At 32.4% G+C, this 20,544-nt stretch overlaps 3 protein-coding genes across 4 annotated transcripts in view; 1 reads left to right on the top strand and 2 right to left on the bottom strand.

Moving 5' to 3' along the window:
• LOC121122760 (vascular endothelial growth factor receptor 1) overlaps positions 1 to 20,544 on the top strand; it is a 50,458-nt gene that overhangs the window by 23,662 nt on the left and 6,252 nt on the right. For both annotated transcript variants that reach the window (XM_071890399.1, XM_071890400.1), the window contains 3 exons: positions 386 to 572; positions 2,334 to 2,490; positions 3,430 to 3,793. In XM_071890399.1, coding sequence (XP_071746500.1) covers positions 386 to 572; positions 2,334 to 2,490; positions 3,430 to 3,793 — 708 coding nt within the window. The remainder of the gene's footprint in view (positions 1 to 385; positions 573 to 2,333; positions 2,491 to 3,429; positions 3,794 to 20,544) is intronic.
• Positions 4,380 to 12,787, bottom strand: LOC121122761 (uncharacterized). The gene is made up of 6 exons (XM_040717800.2): positions 12,688 to 12,787; positions 9,912 to 10,039; positions 9,630 to 9,837; positions 4,978 to 5,059; positions 4,614 to 4,923; positions 4,380 to 4,555 (listed from the first exon to the last, which is right to left on the bottom strand). Exons 2-6 carry the CDS (start codon positions 9,991 to 9,993, stop codon positions 4,440 to 4,442), a joined length of 798 nt encoding a protein of 265 aa, XP_040573734.1. The 5' UTR covers positions 9,994 to 10,039; positions 12,688 to 12,787; the 3' UTR covers positions 4,380 to 4,439.
• Positions 17,100 to 18,956, bottom strand: LOC121122762 (uncharacterized). Its single transcript, XM_040717802.2, has 4 exons — positions 18,772 to 18,956; positions 18,561 to 18,701; positions 18,353 to 18,496; positions 17,100 to 17,286 (listed from the first exon to the last, which is right to left on the bottom strand). Exons 1-4 carry the CDS (start codon positions 18,907 to 18,909, stop codon positions 17,179 to 17,181), a joined length of 531 nt encoding a protein of 176 aa, XP_040573736.1. The 5' UTR covers positions 18,910 to 18,956; the 3' UTR covers positions 17,100 to 17,178.

The raw sequence follows: 20,544 nt of genomic DNA, 5'->3' as shown, positions 1-20,544 counted from the left end.
AGCACTACTTAAGGTCATTTGACTAACCCGGTCATATTTTGTTCCGTTTTAGAAAAACATTCCTTTGGGGTTCTTTAACAATTAGATTATTTATGTGCCTCTACAGCTGGGTTAATACTCAACCATTATGTGTAAAGGTGCAGTTATGCAAGTTTCAATGTAGGTACAGGTCCGAAAATCGTCCCTCAGAGTATTCATGTTATTTAATTATATTTCTCCTCTTGGGGTCCTATCTACAAAAACACTCAGAATGTTTGAATTCGGACTCCGAGCAACAAGTTGAGTACCTTTGTTTGAGATCTTCCAACTCTCCTGTATAGTTATATCAAATTTAATTGTTGTTTTTTTGTTGTTTTTTTTAATAAATATCTAATGATCGTGTCAGGGATCGATATTGAAAAATGTTTATGGAGAAAACAAGGATATAGATTATTTTGGAAACACACATATTTATAGTGTTTTAGAGCTTTCAAACACTTATGAGAACGCCAGTGGGACTTATACATGCTCTGTGACCAATCGAATTGGAATATCGAATAATAGGACTTTTAATGTGAGCCTGGTCAAGTCAGGTAGGAGGGATTTTTATTTATTAATGAATTATAATTGGAGTTGTAACTTCTAAGCAATACCGAAATGTAAAAAAAAAAAAAAAAGAAACTGAAAATAATATGATAATTATGTTACCTTAAGGAATGCTAAAGAGGATAGCAGCTTAATTGCAGGGGTCCGCAGGATTATATTAAGGGTGGCAAGGGGGCTTGGTTTCATGATTTTTTTTTTTTAATTTTAAAAAAATTTATAGATATTCACAAAAAATTTCAAAATTCCATAGCTATTCACAAAAAATGTCAAAATTCCATAGCTATTCACAAAAAAATTCAAATATAAATTTTTTTGGAAAAAAATCTACAGCTGTTCACAAAATAATTGATTTTTTTTGGAAAAAAATTTCAAATACATAATTTAAAAAAAAAATCGAAAGTCACAACAACCATTCAAAAAAAAATTATATTTTATGAAAAAGAAAAATAAAAATCTATAGCTATTCAAAAAAAAAAATCAAAATTCACAACAACCATTTACAAAAAATTATATTTTATGAAAAAAAAAATCAAAAATTCACAGGTCTTATGAAAAAAAATTAAAAATTACTTTTCTAATATTACATTTCTTGGGGGGAAAAATCAAAAATCCATAGCTATTCAAAAAAAAATTGAAAAATATTTTTTTTTTGGAAAAAGAATTGTAGTTAAAAGCAAAAATTACTTAATTTGAGGGGCTACAGCCCCTCCATCCCTACCCCCTGCGGACGCCCCTGAGTTGCCATTACAATATATCATTAGATCAGTGGCAAGGACCATGAATGGAGGGAAATATACAAAAATCTCACTTTGGCAGGGACATGTACCAGGTGTTCGAAACGTCTTTGACCCCCTTGTTTGTCCAACAACTAATCACATCGGAATGAAGTTGTTCAGGAAATTTTAAAAATACTTATTGATTTACACAATATGAAGATTGTTATTTCTGATTTTGATCTCCACCATCTTCAAATAAAGAGTGGCTTTGAGGTTGATGATGTTGCTCTGGAAGACTCTACAGGCTTTGGACTCAATATGCCACCATACTGAAATGTCCAAAAGATTCAGATCAGGGGACTGGGGATGCAAAAAATTCTTTGGACCAGAAATTCGTGTTTTCCTCTTAATTAAATTTTATTGCTGTACGACATCTAGGCAAATCCCAGAGGTTTTCTTCATTCTTCACTAGTTTTCTGACATTATCCCCTCTATGATGGTTAACTTTCAGCCTCTTTACAATGTCAGAGGTGAAATGGCTGTCGTGGAACAATATTGCTTCGTTTTTTATTAATAATTAACGTATGACAATGTTGCAGCAATTTTTCGTTAGCTAAGAAATCCAGCTTCAGCTAACATAAATAGAAACATTTGATGTGAGCTTAACAAAACCTCTTAAATTGTCACCATATAAGTGGTCAAAAACTTTTCGAACCCCCGTACAATGAAGTTAATCGGATGTCATTCATCAATACGACTCTAAGTTCAACAAGGATTATAGTTAAATATAAATCCACCTACACTCTCAGTCTCTTTTATTTTATAGGAGCATACACTAGTGGTTACTTCATACTTAGATGTGCTCTCTTCAATAATTAAAAAATGAGAATAAAGGCTTTACAAAATAAAAAACCCTTTAGATTGCAAACAACAAAAAATATCGCTATCGAGACATTGTTTCGATTTTACAACTATATTCAAAACTGCAACAAGTATATTTTATATTTAAATGTATACATTTTTTTTTAATAGAAAGTGAGGATTTCTGCCATTTGTCTCTCCCTGAACTCAAGGAATCTTCCGTAGTGCAAAAAACATGCTTTCCTATAAGAGTAATTTGTGGAAAGGATGCAAATATATCCCTTATTCTACAGGATGGTGTTCACTCCGATTATCCCAATATTTTCTGGTATGTATATCAACATTAGACTGGTCCTAGTATTTGTATTCAAATGCAGGGGCGTCCGCGGGGATGGCCTGGGGGAGCTGTAGCCCTCTCCCAAATTAAGGATTTTTTTTTCTTTTTAAAAGAAATATTTTTCCTCATTTGGAAAATTGTGCAGCAGAGATAAAGAATAATATTTGAAAATATTTTTACAAAAAAATTTAATATTTCAAATTTAAATTTCAAATTTTTTCCCCCAAATTAATTTTTTAAATTTTAATTTTCTGTGAGTAGCTATGAATTTTGATTTCTTTTCCGAAAAAAATTATAAATTTGAGATTTTTTTCTCAAAATTTAATTTTTTTATGAATAACTGGATTTTTGGAAAAAATTAATTGCCGAAATTTAACTTTTTTTTTTGTTAAGGTCTTTATTTATATTGTTGATATATTTACAGGATAAATACAAAAGTAAAAAAATTTTTGATTTTGAATTTTGTTTCCAAAAAGTATAAATTTTCAAATTCTATTTTTCTGTGAGTACCTATGGATTTTTCAATTTTTTTTTTTTTTTGAAAAAAATTTAATATTTGAAATTTAATTTTATAATTTTTGCAAAAAAACTAATATTTGAAATATTTTCAAAAAAAATAATATTTGAAATATTTTCAAAAAAAATAATATTTGAAATATTTTCAAAAAAAATAATATTTGAAATATTTTCAAAAAAAAAGATTTAATTTAATTTGAATAGTGATAGATTTTTGATTTTTTTTTTCACAAAATTTTAATTTTCTGTGAATATTTATGGATTTTTGAAATTTTTTACAAAAAAGGAAATTTTTTTTGTGAATAGACATGGTTTTTTGGTTCTTTTTTTTTCAATTCCAAGGCCCCCACCCCCATAATATAATCCTGCAGACACCCTTGAAATGATTCTCATTTTGGGGTGTTTTTATTTAAGGATAACACCCAAAGGTCAACATTACAATAGTCACGACTTTGAAGAGTACCAACATATAAAGAACTATAAATGGCACGGCCCTAAAACCCATTCCAATAATGTGATCCTTGAAATTCAATCCACATCCTTTGAAGAAAATCATGGAAAATACGAATTTTACTGTGGTTCAATCCAAAAAGGCCATGGGATATCTGTTTGTGTGGAGATACTTTGCGATCCTGAGGTGGTGCTGATTGATGATCGGAATTCATATACTTATTTTGCATTGCGGGAAGATGCAGAGTTCAATTGTGTCGTGAAAGGAAATCCCAGACCAGAATGGATTGGATGGAATATTTGTGAAAAGGATAATTGTACTCAAAAGGTAAGACATATATTTATTTATTTTAAGATTTAGAGTTCAATTGATATAGGATTATGCCTCCAGTTGTTGGGTAGATTTTAGGGATGAATTCCCAAACAGTCTTTTTTGTTCCCTCTCTTTTTGATAGACAACATGAAAAAAACTAAAATGGGCACTTGGTGGATCACAACCTTCACCTAGGCTCATTTTTCTGGATTGAAATCTCAATTATTTTCTTTGTTTAAGTCCAAAATTTGTAATGTTGAATATAATGAATTTTAATATATATTGAATCCATACTTTAATATGTGTAATTATATGTATGTACTAGTGTTGGGGTTTCGGTCTGGAAATTCTAGACCCGTCTGAGACCGTTATATTTTTTGTTGGACCGAATTAGTTCGCTCCAACAAAAAATCTAGGTCTGGACTAGTCTCATTTAAAAACTTGGTCTAGATCCGTCCAAAGGAAAATTTATATCTAAACCAGTCCAAAGGAAAATTTCTATTTAAATCGGTCCAAAGGAAAAAAATCGGTTTAGACCGATTTGACAGATACTATTGTTAATTAATTAATTATATCTTGTGGAAGTTTAAAATTCAAAGTGTTCAAATTTTCAATAGACGACTCGGTATTTATTTATTGAAAAGTAATGACAGGGGTATTATTAAGTGTGAAATAAGGAAATAGAGGTCGTTGATTCAGCTTGCACAATCTTTGAAGTGTACTTTGGCGGGTTTTTAAATCCTTTCTCTCTTTTTTTCTTGATCAAATCCCTCTCCTCTGAGAAAAAAAGAAAAACAATCACAATTAAGCAATCCCATAAAATCAAGAGACTCACTTTTGATCCTTATGGAATCCTTCTTTATTTTTTCTCTTTCCATTGTTTCATTTGAAGATTCGACTAGTTCATGAATCGTATCATTCACCATTTCCCTAATGACGTTCTTCGTTTCCACCATTTGATTTGTCTCTAAAACGGAAGCAGCCTCCTTTATGCGATGACTCTCCTCAAGAACGGTTTTGACTTCAAGCACCCTTTCCAAACTTTCTTTCTCACCTTGAAGCTTGGAAGTATTGGATTTTAGACTAGATACTTCATTAGATAAACGCTCCAATTCTTTTCTCAAAAAATCGCGTTCATTCGTTACCTATAAAAAGCGGATTTTAGTAGGTACATCATTTAAAGGGATATCCATGATTACGTTATTCAAATTATCCTTCAATTCTTGTACTGACGTGATGATCTGAGACTCTGAGATTTGTGTTTGATTAAATGGATCATGTCTATGTATTAGTTAATAAAAGTTTAATTAATGTGAATATTTATACTACTATTATGGCTAATGAGTTATATCCACAAAATCTCAACCCTTTTGAATTAGTTATTACTCATTAGGTAGGAAGGACATAAATATTGATTAATAGGTACATATTATATTAGTACAGTAGAACCCCGGAATCCAACGGCCTCAGTATTCAACATATTCGGGATTCAGCGCTCAATGTCAAGAAAACTTTGTCTCCAAGTTCGAACACAGCTTCATAGTGCAACTCACGTAGCTTTTGTAAACAAAATACAGCTCTTACTTCGGCCACGGCCCGTTAGATGGCGTTGTTGTTTATTGGGTATTAAAGCTGAAGGACTGACAGTCTTAAGGACCGGCCCCAATTCTTATTCTAAGACTTGACTGGACCGAATAAATAAGTACTGACACAGCACTAATGAACATCATACAAAAGAATATTTCTCTGACGTAATAGAAAAACAACTTGATGGTTGAGAACTAATTAATCCGTTTTTTGTTATTTCTTATGGGGGAAAATTGATTAGGAACTACATCGTATCCCTTCTCGATACTTCTTCCGGAAAAGATAAGCATTGATTAACGGGATTTTACCTCAGGATTCCAGATCCGAAACCAAAATCAGAAGGATTCTTGTCTCAATTTTTATGAACATTTTGCGCAAAGTTCGTACTTTAATAAAATAGGATCCTAATTAGCAGAGGGTGAAGTGCGAGGACTGTAGCCCCCCTTAAATTAAAGATTTTTTGCTTGGTAAGGATGAAAAATTTTAACGGAAAATAAGGTAAAAATTTTCTTTGCCAAGTTTTTTTTTTTTTAAATCATTCTGACAATTTATGTACCAGAACAAAAAATTTAGAAATTGAAATTTTTGTAAATAGCTGTGGATTTTTGAAATTTTTTACAATAAAATTTATATATAAATTTCTTCCCAAAATATTTATAATTTAATTTTTGAAATTTTTTAAGAAAATGTATATAATAAAATTTTTGACTTTTTTTTCCAAACTGCTATTCCAAAACATTCCAACTATGGAATTGCTATTTCATACTTGGGATGAATTTGCTACCTACCAACTGATTTTGGGCCTTTTCCTCCTGTTTCTTTTGGGAGGAAAGGTTGAGTGATACAATAAAGTTGACATTGTGTGCAATGTCAACTGTTTTTCTAGATATGGCTCCAAGCACTAATCAATTTAAAGTGTGATGCTACGTCAATAGAGATAATATCTTTTTTTTAAACTAGGATTGAGTATTTAGCAATACTGTAAACTCTTTTAGATCTGGATAATCTCCCGGATCTTTTTTTAAATCCGTGAAAAGTTTGAGCACTAGAATCCGGATCTCAGATCTTTTTAGACAATGCAAGTTTACTTACACCGTAGCCGAAATATCCGGCTACGGGTCCACAACATGCCCTATCTCTACCCCGGACCGATTTTAGGGGATCACTTGCCGCGGACTTCGCTTTATTGTAAGAAAACGAGAATCGCACTAAGGCCCTGCATTTTATTTTCTGAAAAAAAATTCAAAATTGAATTCCACTTTATTTTATTTTTAAAGACAGAAAAGGCCACCGAATATTTATCTTTGGTCTAGGCTCCGCTCAAAAACCTGGTTGTATTGTAAATATAATTACTAATTAGGGTGAACACAAGATTATTATCCCTCAATATATATCTTTGCGCTTATTTTTTCGTTCTTAAAATGGGGCTTTCTTCACTTGAAGTACATTGTAATTCATTATTTTTTTACATGCAATAGTTTGAAATCAGGAATTTTAATTTAATTAGGATGTATAGCATTCATATTAAATGAATTTCGTCTCTTATTATGATGAATTCGAGCCGTTTTTATACGAGTCTACTTTAGCTGAGAGAAAAACCTTAGCATCACTAAACTTCTTGGGGATGTGATAAGACTTCATCGCATCAATTTTTATTTGTTTCTATTTTTTCTTCCTCTTTTCTCTCATCAGAAGTAGAACGGTAACAAAAAGATCGGTTTGAAATCATTATAAAAAGATGCAACATTCCTGTTCGATATTTTCTATATTGTATATATACTCATTTTACGCTAAAGAATACAAAAAGGTATTACAAATGACAGTTAGTGGAAGGAGACCCATTTTAAACCTTTAATTATATATGTGAAAAAATATGCTTTTGACGTAATATGTAAATATGGGTTCTAGGACTCTTCCCAGACAACTACCCCCTGTCCTTGTATCCCCTATTTTTTCACTCCCCGACCCATTTACCCTCTTGTTTTAAAATTAAAATTTGGATGATTTATAAAAGTCATCATTACTTTTTAATTCGAACTTGAACGTTCCATTACCTAACAACCACTCCAAACAACCAAAACATTCATTTATGACTTTGCCCCTCTAACATTTACTAACTGTACTTCTCAATACAAGGAGTGAAATGCTAGGGGTTAAAGTACGAGGGTAGAAGCGGTGTGGTAGAGTCCTGTTCCCTATATATTAGGGCAAAACATCCTAGAACCGCTAATTAGATATATTGCGTGAATAATTTAACACATAGGCTTAAAAGTACGGGACTTATCAACATACAAGACGCTTTCGCTTAAATTATTCACCTTATTTTCCGTGTTTTCAAAAGACAGCTCTCAAAATTCTTAAGTTTGTCAATGTTAATAGATATACAAGGTTAGACCATCATGTAATCGGGCTTTCTAGCATTTTGAATTTGATATATCGTACCGACTGCTGGGCAAGACATGTGGATTTTGACAAAACACACAACCACTCATAATTTATGACGTCACTACTGCTAGAATTTTCAATTTAATATATCGAGTCGGCTGCTGGGAAAGAAAAACAGATTTTGACAAAACACGAACCCCCTCATTTACTATGACGTCAATATTAAAAGCGTGGTGGAAGTCATACGTGACTCATACATGCATTATGGAATAATCTTGTATTTCTATTAACCTTGAAGTTTTCTGAGATATTCCGCTAAATAATACACTACTTTTGTACTTTCCACAACAATGGAGGGAAAATAATTTCCTGTTTTAATTTTTCCCTGCTTCTTGGCCGGGAAAAATACCGTTCAAGCTAAAGAATTGCTTAAAAAGTGAATAATTTAAAAGAAGTTAATTTTGAACCAAAGATTAAGCTTGTTTTCTTTGTTAATGGCTGGATTTTTTCCCGGGACCGAGAGTTAGATACATAGAGATAAAATAAATAATGTGAAAAAGTAGTTGATGCCACCAAAAGAAAGAAATATTTGACCAAAACATTCGAATTGTAATAGTTAAGTATGTTAAAAGCATAGGGGCACTTCAAATATTTTTACTTTTTTAAATATTTATTGTAATTATAACAATTTATTGCCTTAATTATATAAATTTAGAAATGTCAATTGGTTAATAAAGTATTTTTGAACAAATTATTTCATGAAGTATATTAAGGTTTATTCCAATTTTTAAATTTAATTATAATTTTATGTAGCCTTTCAAAATATTAATGATGGATTTGGGAAATAATTCTGACTCTAATTCAACTTAAGAATCAATGATTATTTATTCTTAAATTGAAGAAAATTTGTGACGCATGCTCCAAACTTTAGTCCCTTAAATCTCCTCACTTTCACGCCTTTTCCAAAGGTGATATAATTTTATGTCTACGCATCATTTTGAAATGGATTTCATTTGAGTATTTATATGGTTTAATTCAGGAGATGAATCATTAATAGATTGAAAGACCTAATTATTTTTCTTAACGCCCATATTTTTTACAATGAATATACAGGGGTGTCTGTTGGTGCTTTTCCCCCGCCCCAAAAAAAAAATAATAATAATTAAGGATTTTTTCCTTTTTACTAGAAAATTTCATATTTTAATTTTTTTTCTTCAAAAAATTGAATATTTGAAATTTAATTAAATTTTTCAATTTTTGTTCCAAAATATCTAATTTTCTGTGAATAGCTAGGGATTTTTGAATTTTTTATCAAAAAAATGTTATATCTAAAATTTAATTTTTGAAATTTTTTGTGAACAGCTGTTAATTTATGTTATTTTTATAAACAGCTGTAGATTTTGAATATTTTTTCTCAGGAAATGTAATTTTTTCAGAACAACTACGATTTTTTTTTCAAAAATTTTAATTATTTTCCCAAAACATTAAATATATATAAATGATTTTCCAAAAATTTAATTTTTTGTAAATAGATGTGGATTTATGATTTTTTTTAAATTTTCTTTTCAAAAAAATTTAATTTTTGTATTTATTTTTAAACCCAAAAACCAAGGCCAAAAAAAATATACATATTTATAATCCTTTGGACGCCTCTCTAATGCTATAAGATTATTCGAGCTTATAATAATTGGAAGTAATCTGTTTTTGATTGCTTTGGTCAACTATCTTTTTTTCGTTTGTCTACTGTAGCGACGTCAAATAATTTGGCTTGATATTACAAAATATCATCACTCAATGTATTTTATCTCTATGGTTACATATCGTTTGTCAATAATAATGGATTAGTTTTTCATTAATTCATCATTTAAATTCTACAAACTTGGAGATAATCAACGTCAATCTGTCCCAGGAGTCATTTGATCGTTTGAGCATGTTCTCACACTTCACATTGTAGCTTCTTAATTGCTTTTCTTTAGTTGTTGTTGTATTTATTATATTATTTTGTGCTTTCCTAGAGATTCGACACTCATTCAGACTCTCCATGATATGTTTGACATGAATGTCGTAGTTTCCTCGAAGCTTGAGAACTAGGGAAAAGATGTTCAATCAAATGTTATTGAGATTAATAAATTATTCTTTTGGTGCAGTTTTGTGTTCATACTCAGAACGATGGTAAAGAGAACGATGGGTACGACTGTGAAAATGACGTAGGATATGGAGTTGGAATAAGAACTGCTCTTCATTTTTGAGTATGAATGGTTATTTTTATTGCATTCTCCAGGTCTTTATCTAAATTGGCATAATAAAAAATTATACGGATATGTTCTAAATATTTTATCAATAGAGCGTTTTCACGTGACGTCAGTAATTTTGATGACGGCCATTTGGGGGACTATACAACCATGGAGGTTGAAATTTTGCATGGGTGCCTCTTTTGAATCTGGGCAGGCTAAGATGAAGGTCCAGATTTTCGGAAGAGCCTCCTATAAGGGAGCTTATTCTATACTCAAAACACAAATGTTGTTTTCAGAGCTCAAAGAGACTAGATAAGGGGTGGAGTTCTAAAAAAAGTGACTGGCGTCTCAAAAAAACACTATACGAATAACTATCTTATCTAAATTGATTCAAAATTAAAAAAGTTATGGGCAAAAAAATAAAAAGAAATCGGTGAAAATTGTGGTTTCGTTTTTTTAGGTGCAAAAAAAAAAAAAAAGGATTTCACATAGAACATTGGATTCAACGAAAGAATAAATTAGTTTCTATATATATTTAACAAATAAAAATGAATGTTTATCTGAGATATTTGTTATTTTCTGAATAATTTATAAAAAAATTTCACTTTTTTCATCAAACGTCCATTTTTAAGAAGACAAGCCACAAAATGATGCATTTCGTAGATAAAATTTTAGACATTTTATTATAGAATTTTTGCAATTTTTGCTAAAAATGATCCAGTTATCGAAGATTATCTTTTCGACAATATTATTCTCCATAACTTTTTTGTTTATCCAAGTACGAAAAAATATTGCCTGATCAACGCTTTGCTAGTTATACCTATATCAGACCCTAATATCTATTAAAAATTTGTAATATCCATACTTTAAATAAAAATGAACAATTATAATAGAAAGAAAATTATCCTAGTTTTCACGTCCTTAATGGATAACACAAAAAAAAAATTGCACAAATCCGGCCATTTTTAGTACATATTACTTTGATTATTACCTCCGAAAACCAAATTGAACAGAGGTTAGGTTTTTGCCGCCCACTTTGTTTGTGTGTTAGTCACCAGGATTACAGAAAAAGTAATGTATAAGTTCTGATCAAACAAAGATTATGGTCACAGTAAGAGTCCATTAAATTTTGAGAGGTCAAAGTTCAGACAAATGTAAAAAATGCCATAATTTTGGAACAATTTAATTTTAGAGGAGGATTTTACGCTCCAACGAGTGCTCATTCTAGTATTCAAATATTATTGTTGATCATTGGAATGAAATAGTATTCAATGCAGAAGTGAAGTCTTTTTTTATTCATATAGCCATTCGATTAAAGTTTTATGAAGATTAATGGGACATTTGTCATTCTTTATAGTAAGAATATCAACTTTGAGCTATCAAGAAGGCGTATCCTTCAATTTTGATGGAATTTATGACGTCAATGAAAAGGTTCTATGCAAACTAGGGATGTGTTGGGACCAGAAATTGTATGCCCCGTCCTAAATCTTAAAATGGGTACTCACATCTATCATGCGTGTACACGTATACGCCGGCCCAACTGTTATTATTTAATCATGCAAATTTTGAGAGGTTAAGAGTCATTTGTTACAATTGTCCAAATGAGGAATGTTGTAGAACACATAATTAGCTATCGATTGTTTAGAAAAACATTGTTCTATTCCCTACCATGAGTACGTAGTACAAAGTAGGAATGGTATAGCATTGCCTAGGCGACTAGGACAATGTTTTTTTAGCAATCGGCAGCTAAGACCGATTATAAGCCTCATACACATATATATTTAGACCCATACACGGACACTTTACCGAATGTAATTTTGCCGATGGGTCACTTTGGCATTATGCTGCAGTACTATGTAATTAGAATTCTCAACCATGTTATTCCAATTTTAACATATTATTTTAATTATTCATGTTATAATTAAAATGCTTTAAATTGCTCAATTTAATTAATAAAAATCACAACAAGAACCACAGTCAATAAATGAGTTAGAAAGAGGAAATGTGTTGAAAGAATTGTCAAACAATCAATGATTGTGATTCCATGGATAATGTGAATTCCGTTATATAGAATATGTATAATAGGTTAAGTAAAAAGTTCTGACAGTTTTTCGCTAGTGAGCTATATCTCACGATTAATATATTGCATTAAAAAAAAAGCTTCAACTATGCTTAAAGCTTAAACGTACCCTTAGAAAAAGTGTGTATACAATTTTGTGTTTTGGTGAAGGCAAAGTCTGTTACAGCGTTCCAAAATGTAAGTAAAATAAGATAAAATTTGATGTATTCTCCAGTATCACCACGACCAAGGTGAAAAGACAGAGTAGTTGGGCAAAAAAATGGGGGCTACTTATGGACCCAATACAGTATTGAATGAAACAGCAAAGCGGTGGTTCCAAGGATTTCGTTCTGGTAATATGGACTTTGAAAATGTCCATAAAATAATGGCAATTGTAGAGTTGGGCTGGCATTTGAGCACTTAGTCAGTTGCCCAGGAACGGAAGATTAACCAGAAAACGGTTTGGAACCATCTACATGGGATAATCCTAGCTATATTAATATTACTGCCAAAATAAAGCGAAAAAACGCTCCAAACTTTTTAATTCAGCTATTATTTATTCTTTTTTTTTTCGGCAAAGTGGCTTTCGACAAAGTGTCTTAGAACAATTTAGAAATAATATAAATTATATATATATGTCATACCCCGTTGAAATTGAACGAATTATTTGACATCCATGCCTTCCAATCCCTTCTAAACAAGCAGAAAACGCAGTTTCAATTAACTCAATGAAGCTTGTACAATTAGTAGTCATTAATTCAAGAGTCATTAAATTTTATAGGAGGATATAATTATATCATGAACCCTGTGTTTTGATTATATTGGATGAACAAAATTATTTTTCGTAGTATATTATATGTAATTTAAAAGGTAAACAATGGGTTTTGAGTCAATAAATAGAGCAAAATCGATTCTATTTACAAAGATACCCACCCATTTTGTTGTTTCTTTGTTTGTTTTGGTTTGTTTTAGATGATAACTTCTTTAGCCTTGTAATCATATGTACAATATGTATATACGTACATACCACTAATTAATCACTTCAGTATTCATTATTATATCATACGTATTCTGCCTAGTGATGAACTCATTCAAAGATGGACTCATAGAAATTAATTCAAATAGACAACTATTGAATATCATATTACATAGTATTAGTGTTGTGTGGGTTCAGTCCAGTCTTAGGACTGGTTCTTAAGACTGTCTGTACCGGGCGGTACATTGAAATCTGTACTTCATAATTAATGAAGATTGAGTGATTGAAATTAATTCATATTTCGATATAGTAAAGCATAAACTATTAGTTATAAAACAAAACTTACCTGAGCTCTGTAGCTTACGTACAAGTTGAGAAAACGACACTTAAACGTGATTGACACATTTCCATTCGCACACTCCAAGTAGTTGTTTGTCTCCAAGACCACCGTCTACACCGTCGTCCTGGAGACCAGAAAGGTTGGAGAGGAAGAAGGGATCTCTCAAAAAAGCCAAATTGGACCTGGAGGAGTTAAAGTAAACAGTCCAGGCCAATCCCCTTAATTCCATGAGATCTCGAGATTTCCCGCCAGACTGTCCAAAGGCTATCAAAAAAAGTGGGTGGAAAGAGCCTTGTGAGGGTAGAGAGGCCACTTTTGATACCATCAATGAAAGAACCCCATCTCTTTCGCTGCAAAACTCTTATGAATGAGTCTTTTGAACTGTTTTTGACACTTTTGGTCCCCGTACATCCCTGATGCAAACACCCTCAACTACGTCTTTTGGGTACATGTTGAGAAGAAGGTCTTTAGTCTACGTAATCCAAACACCGAAGCTCTCAAAACCCCTTTCAACCACCACTGGGATCCCATGACTGAGGACTACATCCACAGCGACTGTCAGATCTTCCTCCGCCGCCTGGAAGCCATCATTGCCGCTAAGGGCGGCTACATAAATGATGAAGAGAGCTGAGACACACATCCATTTATAATATTAATTTTTTTGAAATTCTATTGTGAATTAATAAATTATATCTTATGGAAGTTTAAAATTCAAAGTTTTCAGCTTTTAATGGACCACTCCGTACTAGAACTGATTAAGAAAAGAAGAAATAAAGTTGAGGGACGTCATATATCACCGAACTGTAATAGTTTTAGGACTTATATGCAGGCCCGAACTGGACTGGGCCGAGATTGAACTGGAGTCTTTAGTTCTAAATAAGGATCGACACAACACTATATATATTTTCGTATTTTGATGGGCTATGATTTTGTGATCTGAATATTGTTCAAGAGGGGGCCTAGTCACGGCGTGTTCATACTGTTCTTCGATCAGTTAAAATGGCTTTTCAGATGCACATTACTAGGACCATTGCCGAAACTATGGGAGGTACTAGGGGTCATGTCTAGTCATTAAAATTGGGTGCATACTTATTTTAGCTCCCATATATTTTCTGGAGTTGGCAACAGAACAAGGAATTTCATTTTCCTAGGCTGTTGACATTAATATATATTTAATTCCTGAGTTGTGAAATACCTTTTCTACTGTATTCAACATATGATTGATATTCTATAGGATGAAAATCGCATGTATTTTGGCCATGTTGAAAATAAAGAAAGCGAAATTCAACAGGCTAACCCTGACAATTTGAAGAATATTTTGGAGAAGAACAGCTTAGCTGTATTGACGTTTCATTATATCGGTTACAAGCAGCTGTGACGATGGAGAAGGGAGGAACATAGGAAAGAGTTGCTCCAATCAGGTTTTAAAGATAATAGAATATATTTAGAAAAGGAAGTTCACCCCTCAGGAATGAAATTATAACGACAACAGCTTAGGAAAAGAAAATTCATTCTTCTGTTTGCCAACTCCGAAAAAAAAGGGGGAAATTTTCATCGCTAGACATGGCCCTAGTCCTTCTTTTAGAAAAAATCGGGCGTGTTAAAAAGTATACACGATTTTCTTCACTATTGATGAATGTTATTTTAGTACTCTGCATAAAACATGAATGTTAGTAAAAATTATGTATAACAGAAAAACCATCATTCTGTTTTGTATACGTAGTACTTTTTTGAAAAATATTTTTTTTATAGAACTCCGTGCCTGCTCATACTTGACGTCGTTATCTTTATTCCTCCACAACGAAACATAAAACAGTTTTTAAAATGAATTATATACATTGTACAATTGGCAATTTCTTCGTCTTAAAATAGATTATTTTAGTGCAATTTTGGTCATTCAAATGACCACCTATTAATTGATACTTTCATTTCATTTTAATCTATTAAAAATACATCATTATTAAATATTTAAGAGCAATATAACTATAGAACTTTAAATGTGCCACAGAATACTTATATTCAAATTGCCGAAATTTAAACGATTGGTATATCGATCATAAAAAAAAAAATAAGGAAAATTAAGGAAATAAATACAAACCCAACTTCGTCTATAGCAATGATATAATATGACTCGGATGTCGATCCTCAATTCTACTCCCAGCTCAACTTAAATCTCTTTGTCTTTCTCACACTTTTGATTATTTTATACTTATTTTTCTCTCTTCAAGAATGACGACAGCTTTTGTAAATTCCTTTTAAGTAGCAATTACAAATATTACATTTCTATATATATTTTTTAACCTTTGCATATAGGTAGTGATACAAAATTGTGTGTCTGACTTAGTTGCTGGCCCGCATTCTTGGAATTGGTAATCTGAAGAATGAATTTTCATTCCCTCAGCTGTTGTCATTATTATTTAACTCTGGAGTAGTACCCTTCCTTGCCTAAATAGATTCAATTATATTCCTGATTGAACATTTGTTTGTGCTCATAAAAGACGTAGCCTTGAGGATTTGTTGCAGAGTTATTTATAAATGTAAGAGCTTGTTGAACGACTCAGAGTAGAATTTGGTATATATGTACATGTCAGTCATTCTTCCCAATTTCCTTGTTTATTTCCTTACGTCCCTCTCCCCTTGCCAGAGCTGATTGTAGCTGATCTAATTAAACGTCACGACAGCTAAGAGTCTCTCCTCCACCAAAACATTATTCAAATTGTCAGGGTTACCATGTTCATTTTTTTTATTAACTGGGGCATCAGCACGGAGAGGATTGGAGGGGCTGTACCCCCTCCCCTCAAAAAAAAAAATATATATGTACCGGTAGTTGCATAAATACACCGACTATTTGTGGCAAATAATTAAATGTGTAATAAAATTCGTATGACGTATTTTTTTTGAGAATTATATAATAGATAATTTATTCTGGCATAAAATTTAATATAATTACTGAATATAACCGCCAACAGCTACTATGACACCCTCCAAGCGCGCGCAGAAGGCCTTGCACACATTGATGATGTAATGGTCTTCCATGGCTGTCCATTGCTCATTGACTTCAATGAGTCCAAATTCGGGTGGCGGGTAGCACAGGCCTTCTTCTCAATTTGCCACCACACACTGTAGTCAAGGGGATTCAAATCAGGTGATTGAGGTGGCCAAATGTTTTTGTTCAAAAAAGGCATGTTGGCAGCGAGCCAATCCTGAGTCATTCCAGAGGTATGGGCAGGCCTTTCAGATCTTTTCCCTCCTTGATAAGCTTCTGGACCTTGAACACAGTAGTCCTGGATAGTCCAGTGTCCTTGATTATCTCCTTGACATACCTACCGGCGCGGAGGAGAGTGGCAACCATATGACGTTTGGCCTCGTCATTCATGGTAAACGACTTTGTTTAATGCGCGTAAGAAAAACAAAAACAAAGCCAAAAGATTTACCGAGTTACTTGTGCTGGAATTTTTTTATTTCGGTCACGGAACCTCAAGATATAAGCGTTTAAAAATTAGTCCGTGTATTTATGCAACTACCGGTATATATATAATCCGGCAGACGCCCCTAATTATTGACCATACTTATAGACAATGTCATTTTTATGTGACACTGCCTGCTAAGGACAAGAAAAGTTTTTTCATTGCTAGAGTATCCATTTTAGTTTTAAATTTCCTTAACAGTAAACACTCAGGGAAGTAACGGAGAGTTAGGAAGATCCAATAATAAAAAGTAACTATTTAACATTACATATGTAGTTTTTTGTAATTATTTATTGTAACCATCTTAGATTAAGTATATTATCTGCCAGAGTAAAACTTTTTGAGAGAGTAATTAGCAAGATTCAAGGATTAGGAGTCGAAGGTTCCAAATTTCCTTGTTTGCTTTTTGTATTTCAGTCGTTTTATTCTTTAAATCCAATGTTTTTAAGGAGCTTTCTTCCTGAAAAATGAAGTAACGTTGTATAATATATCATAATTACAACGTTTTTACAATTATTAATTATGTATTTATTATTCGTTTGCTCAGAAGAAGTTTATCAGGGATTATGAAGATATCGGATTCGATATTTGTTTACCATGAGGATTAGCCAAGAGGAATCTAATGACTCAAAGGAGCTCAAAAGGGAAAGGTTCTTCCCTCAGAGTACTACTAATTGTTCTGATATTAGAACAAGGTTAATAGAAATACAAGGTTATACCATAACGCCTGTACGACATATGTTTGACTTTAGTCTTGGCGAATCACTTTTCAATTAAAGTCTATGCAATGATGACAAGTGGACATTTCTACTTATTTAAGTCATCAACTGGCGAGGCTTACACGCCTCAAATCTTCACTACCTCTTTACTGCTTATTTATAAAAATATGAGAGCTTTACCTAAATCTTTGGGTAGCTCTCCGTATAGCCTACAGTTACCTGAGTGAATACGAGCTTTTCCATGCTCAAATAAACTAAAATAGGAAGAAAATATGATTTTTTTTTTTTTAAATTGGTTTTGTTTGCAGTATAAATTGGGTTGGAGGCTTTCCAGATCCAAGATAAAATAATGATAAAGTTTAAAAAATTTGCAATGCCAAATGAGGACGTCAATAGAAGTCCAATACATCCCTAATACCTATGTTATTAAATTAAATTAATAATTACGTTCGTATGGCTGTTAAAAGATTGAATGTTTGGTTGCACGGTTGCTATTTATTGTAATAGGGGTTAAAATGCTGGGGTCTAGATGGTTGAGAGGGTAGACGGCTTGGGGAGTGAAATCCTACGTGGTACAAGGATGGGAGGTACTTGCTGGAGGGTAAACTGATGGGGAGGTAGTCGTTCAAGCGGATAAGAGCCCTAAAAACCACAATAACGGTAACGGCATGGGGCTATCTATCAGTTCATCTCTGAGATAACGTCACAAAATAATAATAGCATTAAGTTCTCTCGTCTCCATTTTTTTTTTTTTTTAAATTAAAAGTGGGCATATACTAACATGTATACAAGTACGTATTTAATCACCTCTAATTCGGCTATTCGCTGCATGACATCAATAAATTCCTCTTCCCTTTCTTTGCTTTGAATAATGACACTCATTTTGCTCTCTAGAGCCTCTAATTTATCTTTAATTGCTTCATTTAATTTATTCTCCAAATATGTTTTCTCCTAAAAAGTAACGTATAACATAATTAAAATCCATTATGTATTTAAAAGAAGAACATTTAAGTACCTCTAGCCATTGTTCTTCATTCTCCAATAGTATCATTTGCTCATCTCTTAAGGACTCAACCAATGCCTTTAATTTCACATAGTTCTCAGCTTCTTCACAATTATCTTTCTCGTCATTATTCCTCACATCGAGGTTGCCACTCTATGTATAAAGAGAAAAAAAATGTTACGATTTTATTTCCAAAATGTACAAGTTAACTTGTATATTTTACTCTTAAGGATCCCTTGTCCGCGGCATCATCTATGGTACTCATAGTTCCATCCTTACTAAAGAGACCACTTAGGCTGACAGCAATGATGAATACGAAGCTGTAAATGAATATATTCGTACATCTTTGAGCTCTTTGCATATTTTCATCCAGATTTGTTACTTTTAGAGATTGTAATTGGATGTTTTAATTTATGAGCCGTTTATCATTTTATATCTTTTCTCTCTCTTTAATCATCTATTAATAATATTTTTTTAATTAATGTAGTGGAGAGTGAAGCTCCTTGGCGTTCTTTTCACTTTTTGACATATCATTAGGCCTTGTCAGGGTATTACTTCGTTAACACAAAACAACAAAGGTAGATTGGTTGAATAAGAATCAATTATTTGTTAGTGTTGGATCAGTCTCAAACAATTAAAGAGACTGCAGTTCTTCTGTTCCGGTCCAAATAAAATTTGTCATTCCTAGGACCGGTCCTTATCGGTCTCTTATAGTGATTACATAACTTCTTTCGAAGAGACAAGATACCCCAATTTTAAAAGAGGATGTATGTGGCTAGAAAATATGATACCCAAGTATTATATTTTCTAGCTATCATTCATCATTTTTTTCGTTTTTATATTTTTCAATCCTAGCTATGAGTGAAGAAAATAAAAAGAAAGCTAGGACTGAAAGACCGTTTAATAGGTCGTTAGAACTGTTGAATGGTAAAAAAAATAGGTACCGATAAAAAATAAAGACTGATTCGAAAATCAGTTCGGGTTAACACTTGGTATTATTAAGCTGCAAACAATTCCAAACAATTATTGCACAATAATTCCATAATCCATATTTGAGAAGAATTGTCAAACTACCAACTGATTTTGGGCCTCTTTTTGTTTCTTCTCGGAGAAAAGGTTGCGTGTTATTATAAAGGTTACGGCATTCTATATTGAGTGGCCAATTAAAATCTGAACACTGTGAATTTTAAACTTTAACAAGATATAATTTATTAATTAACTATAGAATTTCTACAAAATTAATAATATAAATAGATGTGTGTCTGACTTCTCTTAATCATTAATGTAGCCGTCTTTAGCGGCAAAGATGACTTCCAAGGGGGCCGGATTAATACCTGGTACCCGCTGCAAATGTAATCCTCTGTGATAGTGTCCCAGTGCTAGCAATGGCTTTGAGAGCCTCGGTGTTTGGATGACGGACACTGCATGCCTTCCCCACGACATGCTCCCAAAAGGGGTAGTCGAGGGGGTCAGGGATGAAGTATCAAAAAAAGAGTTCAAAAGAACTCAAAAAAACTCATTCAAAAGAGTCTTGCAAGATTAGTTTTTTCATTGATGGTGTCAAAAGTGACCTCCTTGGAGGAGAATAGCTTTACTGTCATGGAGTTGCATTAGATCTGATACAATCAGCTGTGACAAGGTAGGGACAAGAAGAAAATATACAATGACATTGGCAAGAATTACTCCGATGTCGATCTCAATTCTACTCGGAGTCCAACAAGGACTTACAATTATAACTCCACAACAAATCCTCAAGGTTACTCTCCGTCTTTTATGGGCACATACGAATGTTCAATCAGGTTTTGAATATAATGGAATGGAATTTCACTTCTCAGGAGTTGAATAATAATGTAATGACATCAGCCCAGGAGAAGAAAATGCATTCTTCAGATTAACAATTAAAAAAAACCTGCCAGCTGAAAAATACACACAATTTACATCTCTACTAATATATCAGTGAAAACTTAGCCAATTAACTTTGTTTAACTCATAAATT

This window comes from Lepeophtheirus salmonis, chromosome 8, assembly GCF_016086655.4.
Source record: "Lepeophtheirus salmonis chromosome 8, UVic_Lsal_1.4, whole genome shotgun sequence".
NCBI lineage: Eukaryota > Metazoa > Arthropoda > Copepoda > Siphonostomatoida > Caligidae > Lepeophtheirus > Lepeophtheirus salmonis.
The sequence above is the reverse complement of the archived record's forward strand: the minus strand, read 5'-3'. Positions and strand labels throughout refer to the sequence as shown.

Coding starts and splice junctions, on each gene's coding strand:
- LOC121122761 (XM_040717800.2), bottom strand. CDS start 9,993: ATGAAGAGCAGTTCTTATTCCAACTCCATATCCTACGTCATTTTCACA. Junction 5,060..9,629: donor TTGACGTTGATTATCTCCAA/GTTTGTAGAATT, acceptor ACTAATACATAG/ACATGATCCATTTAATCAAA. Junction 4,556..4,613: donor GGATTCCATAAGGATCAAAA/GTGAGTCTCTTG, acceptor TTTTTTTCTCAG/AGGAGAGGGATTTGATCAAG.
- LOC121122762 (XM_040717802.2), bottom strand. CDS start 18,909: ATGCAAAGAGCTCAAAGATGTACGAATATATTCATTTACAGCTTCGTA. Junction 18,702..18,771: donor CGGACAAGGGATCCTTAAGA/GTAAAATATACA, acceptor CTTTATACATAG/AGTGGCAACCTCGATGTGAG. Junction 18,497..18,560: donor ATGAAGAACAATGGCTAGAG/GTACTTAAATGT, acceptor GTTACTTTTTAG/GAGAAAACATATTTGGAGAA.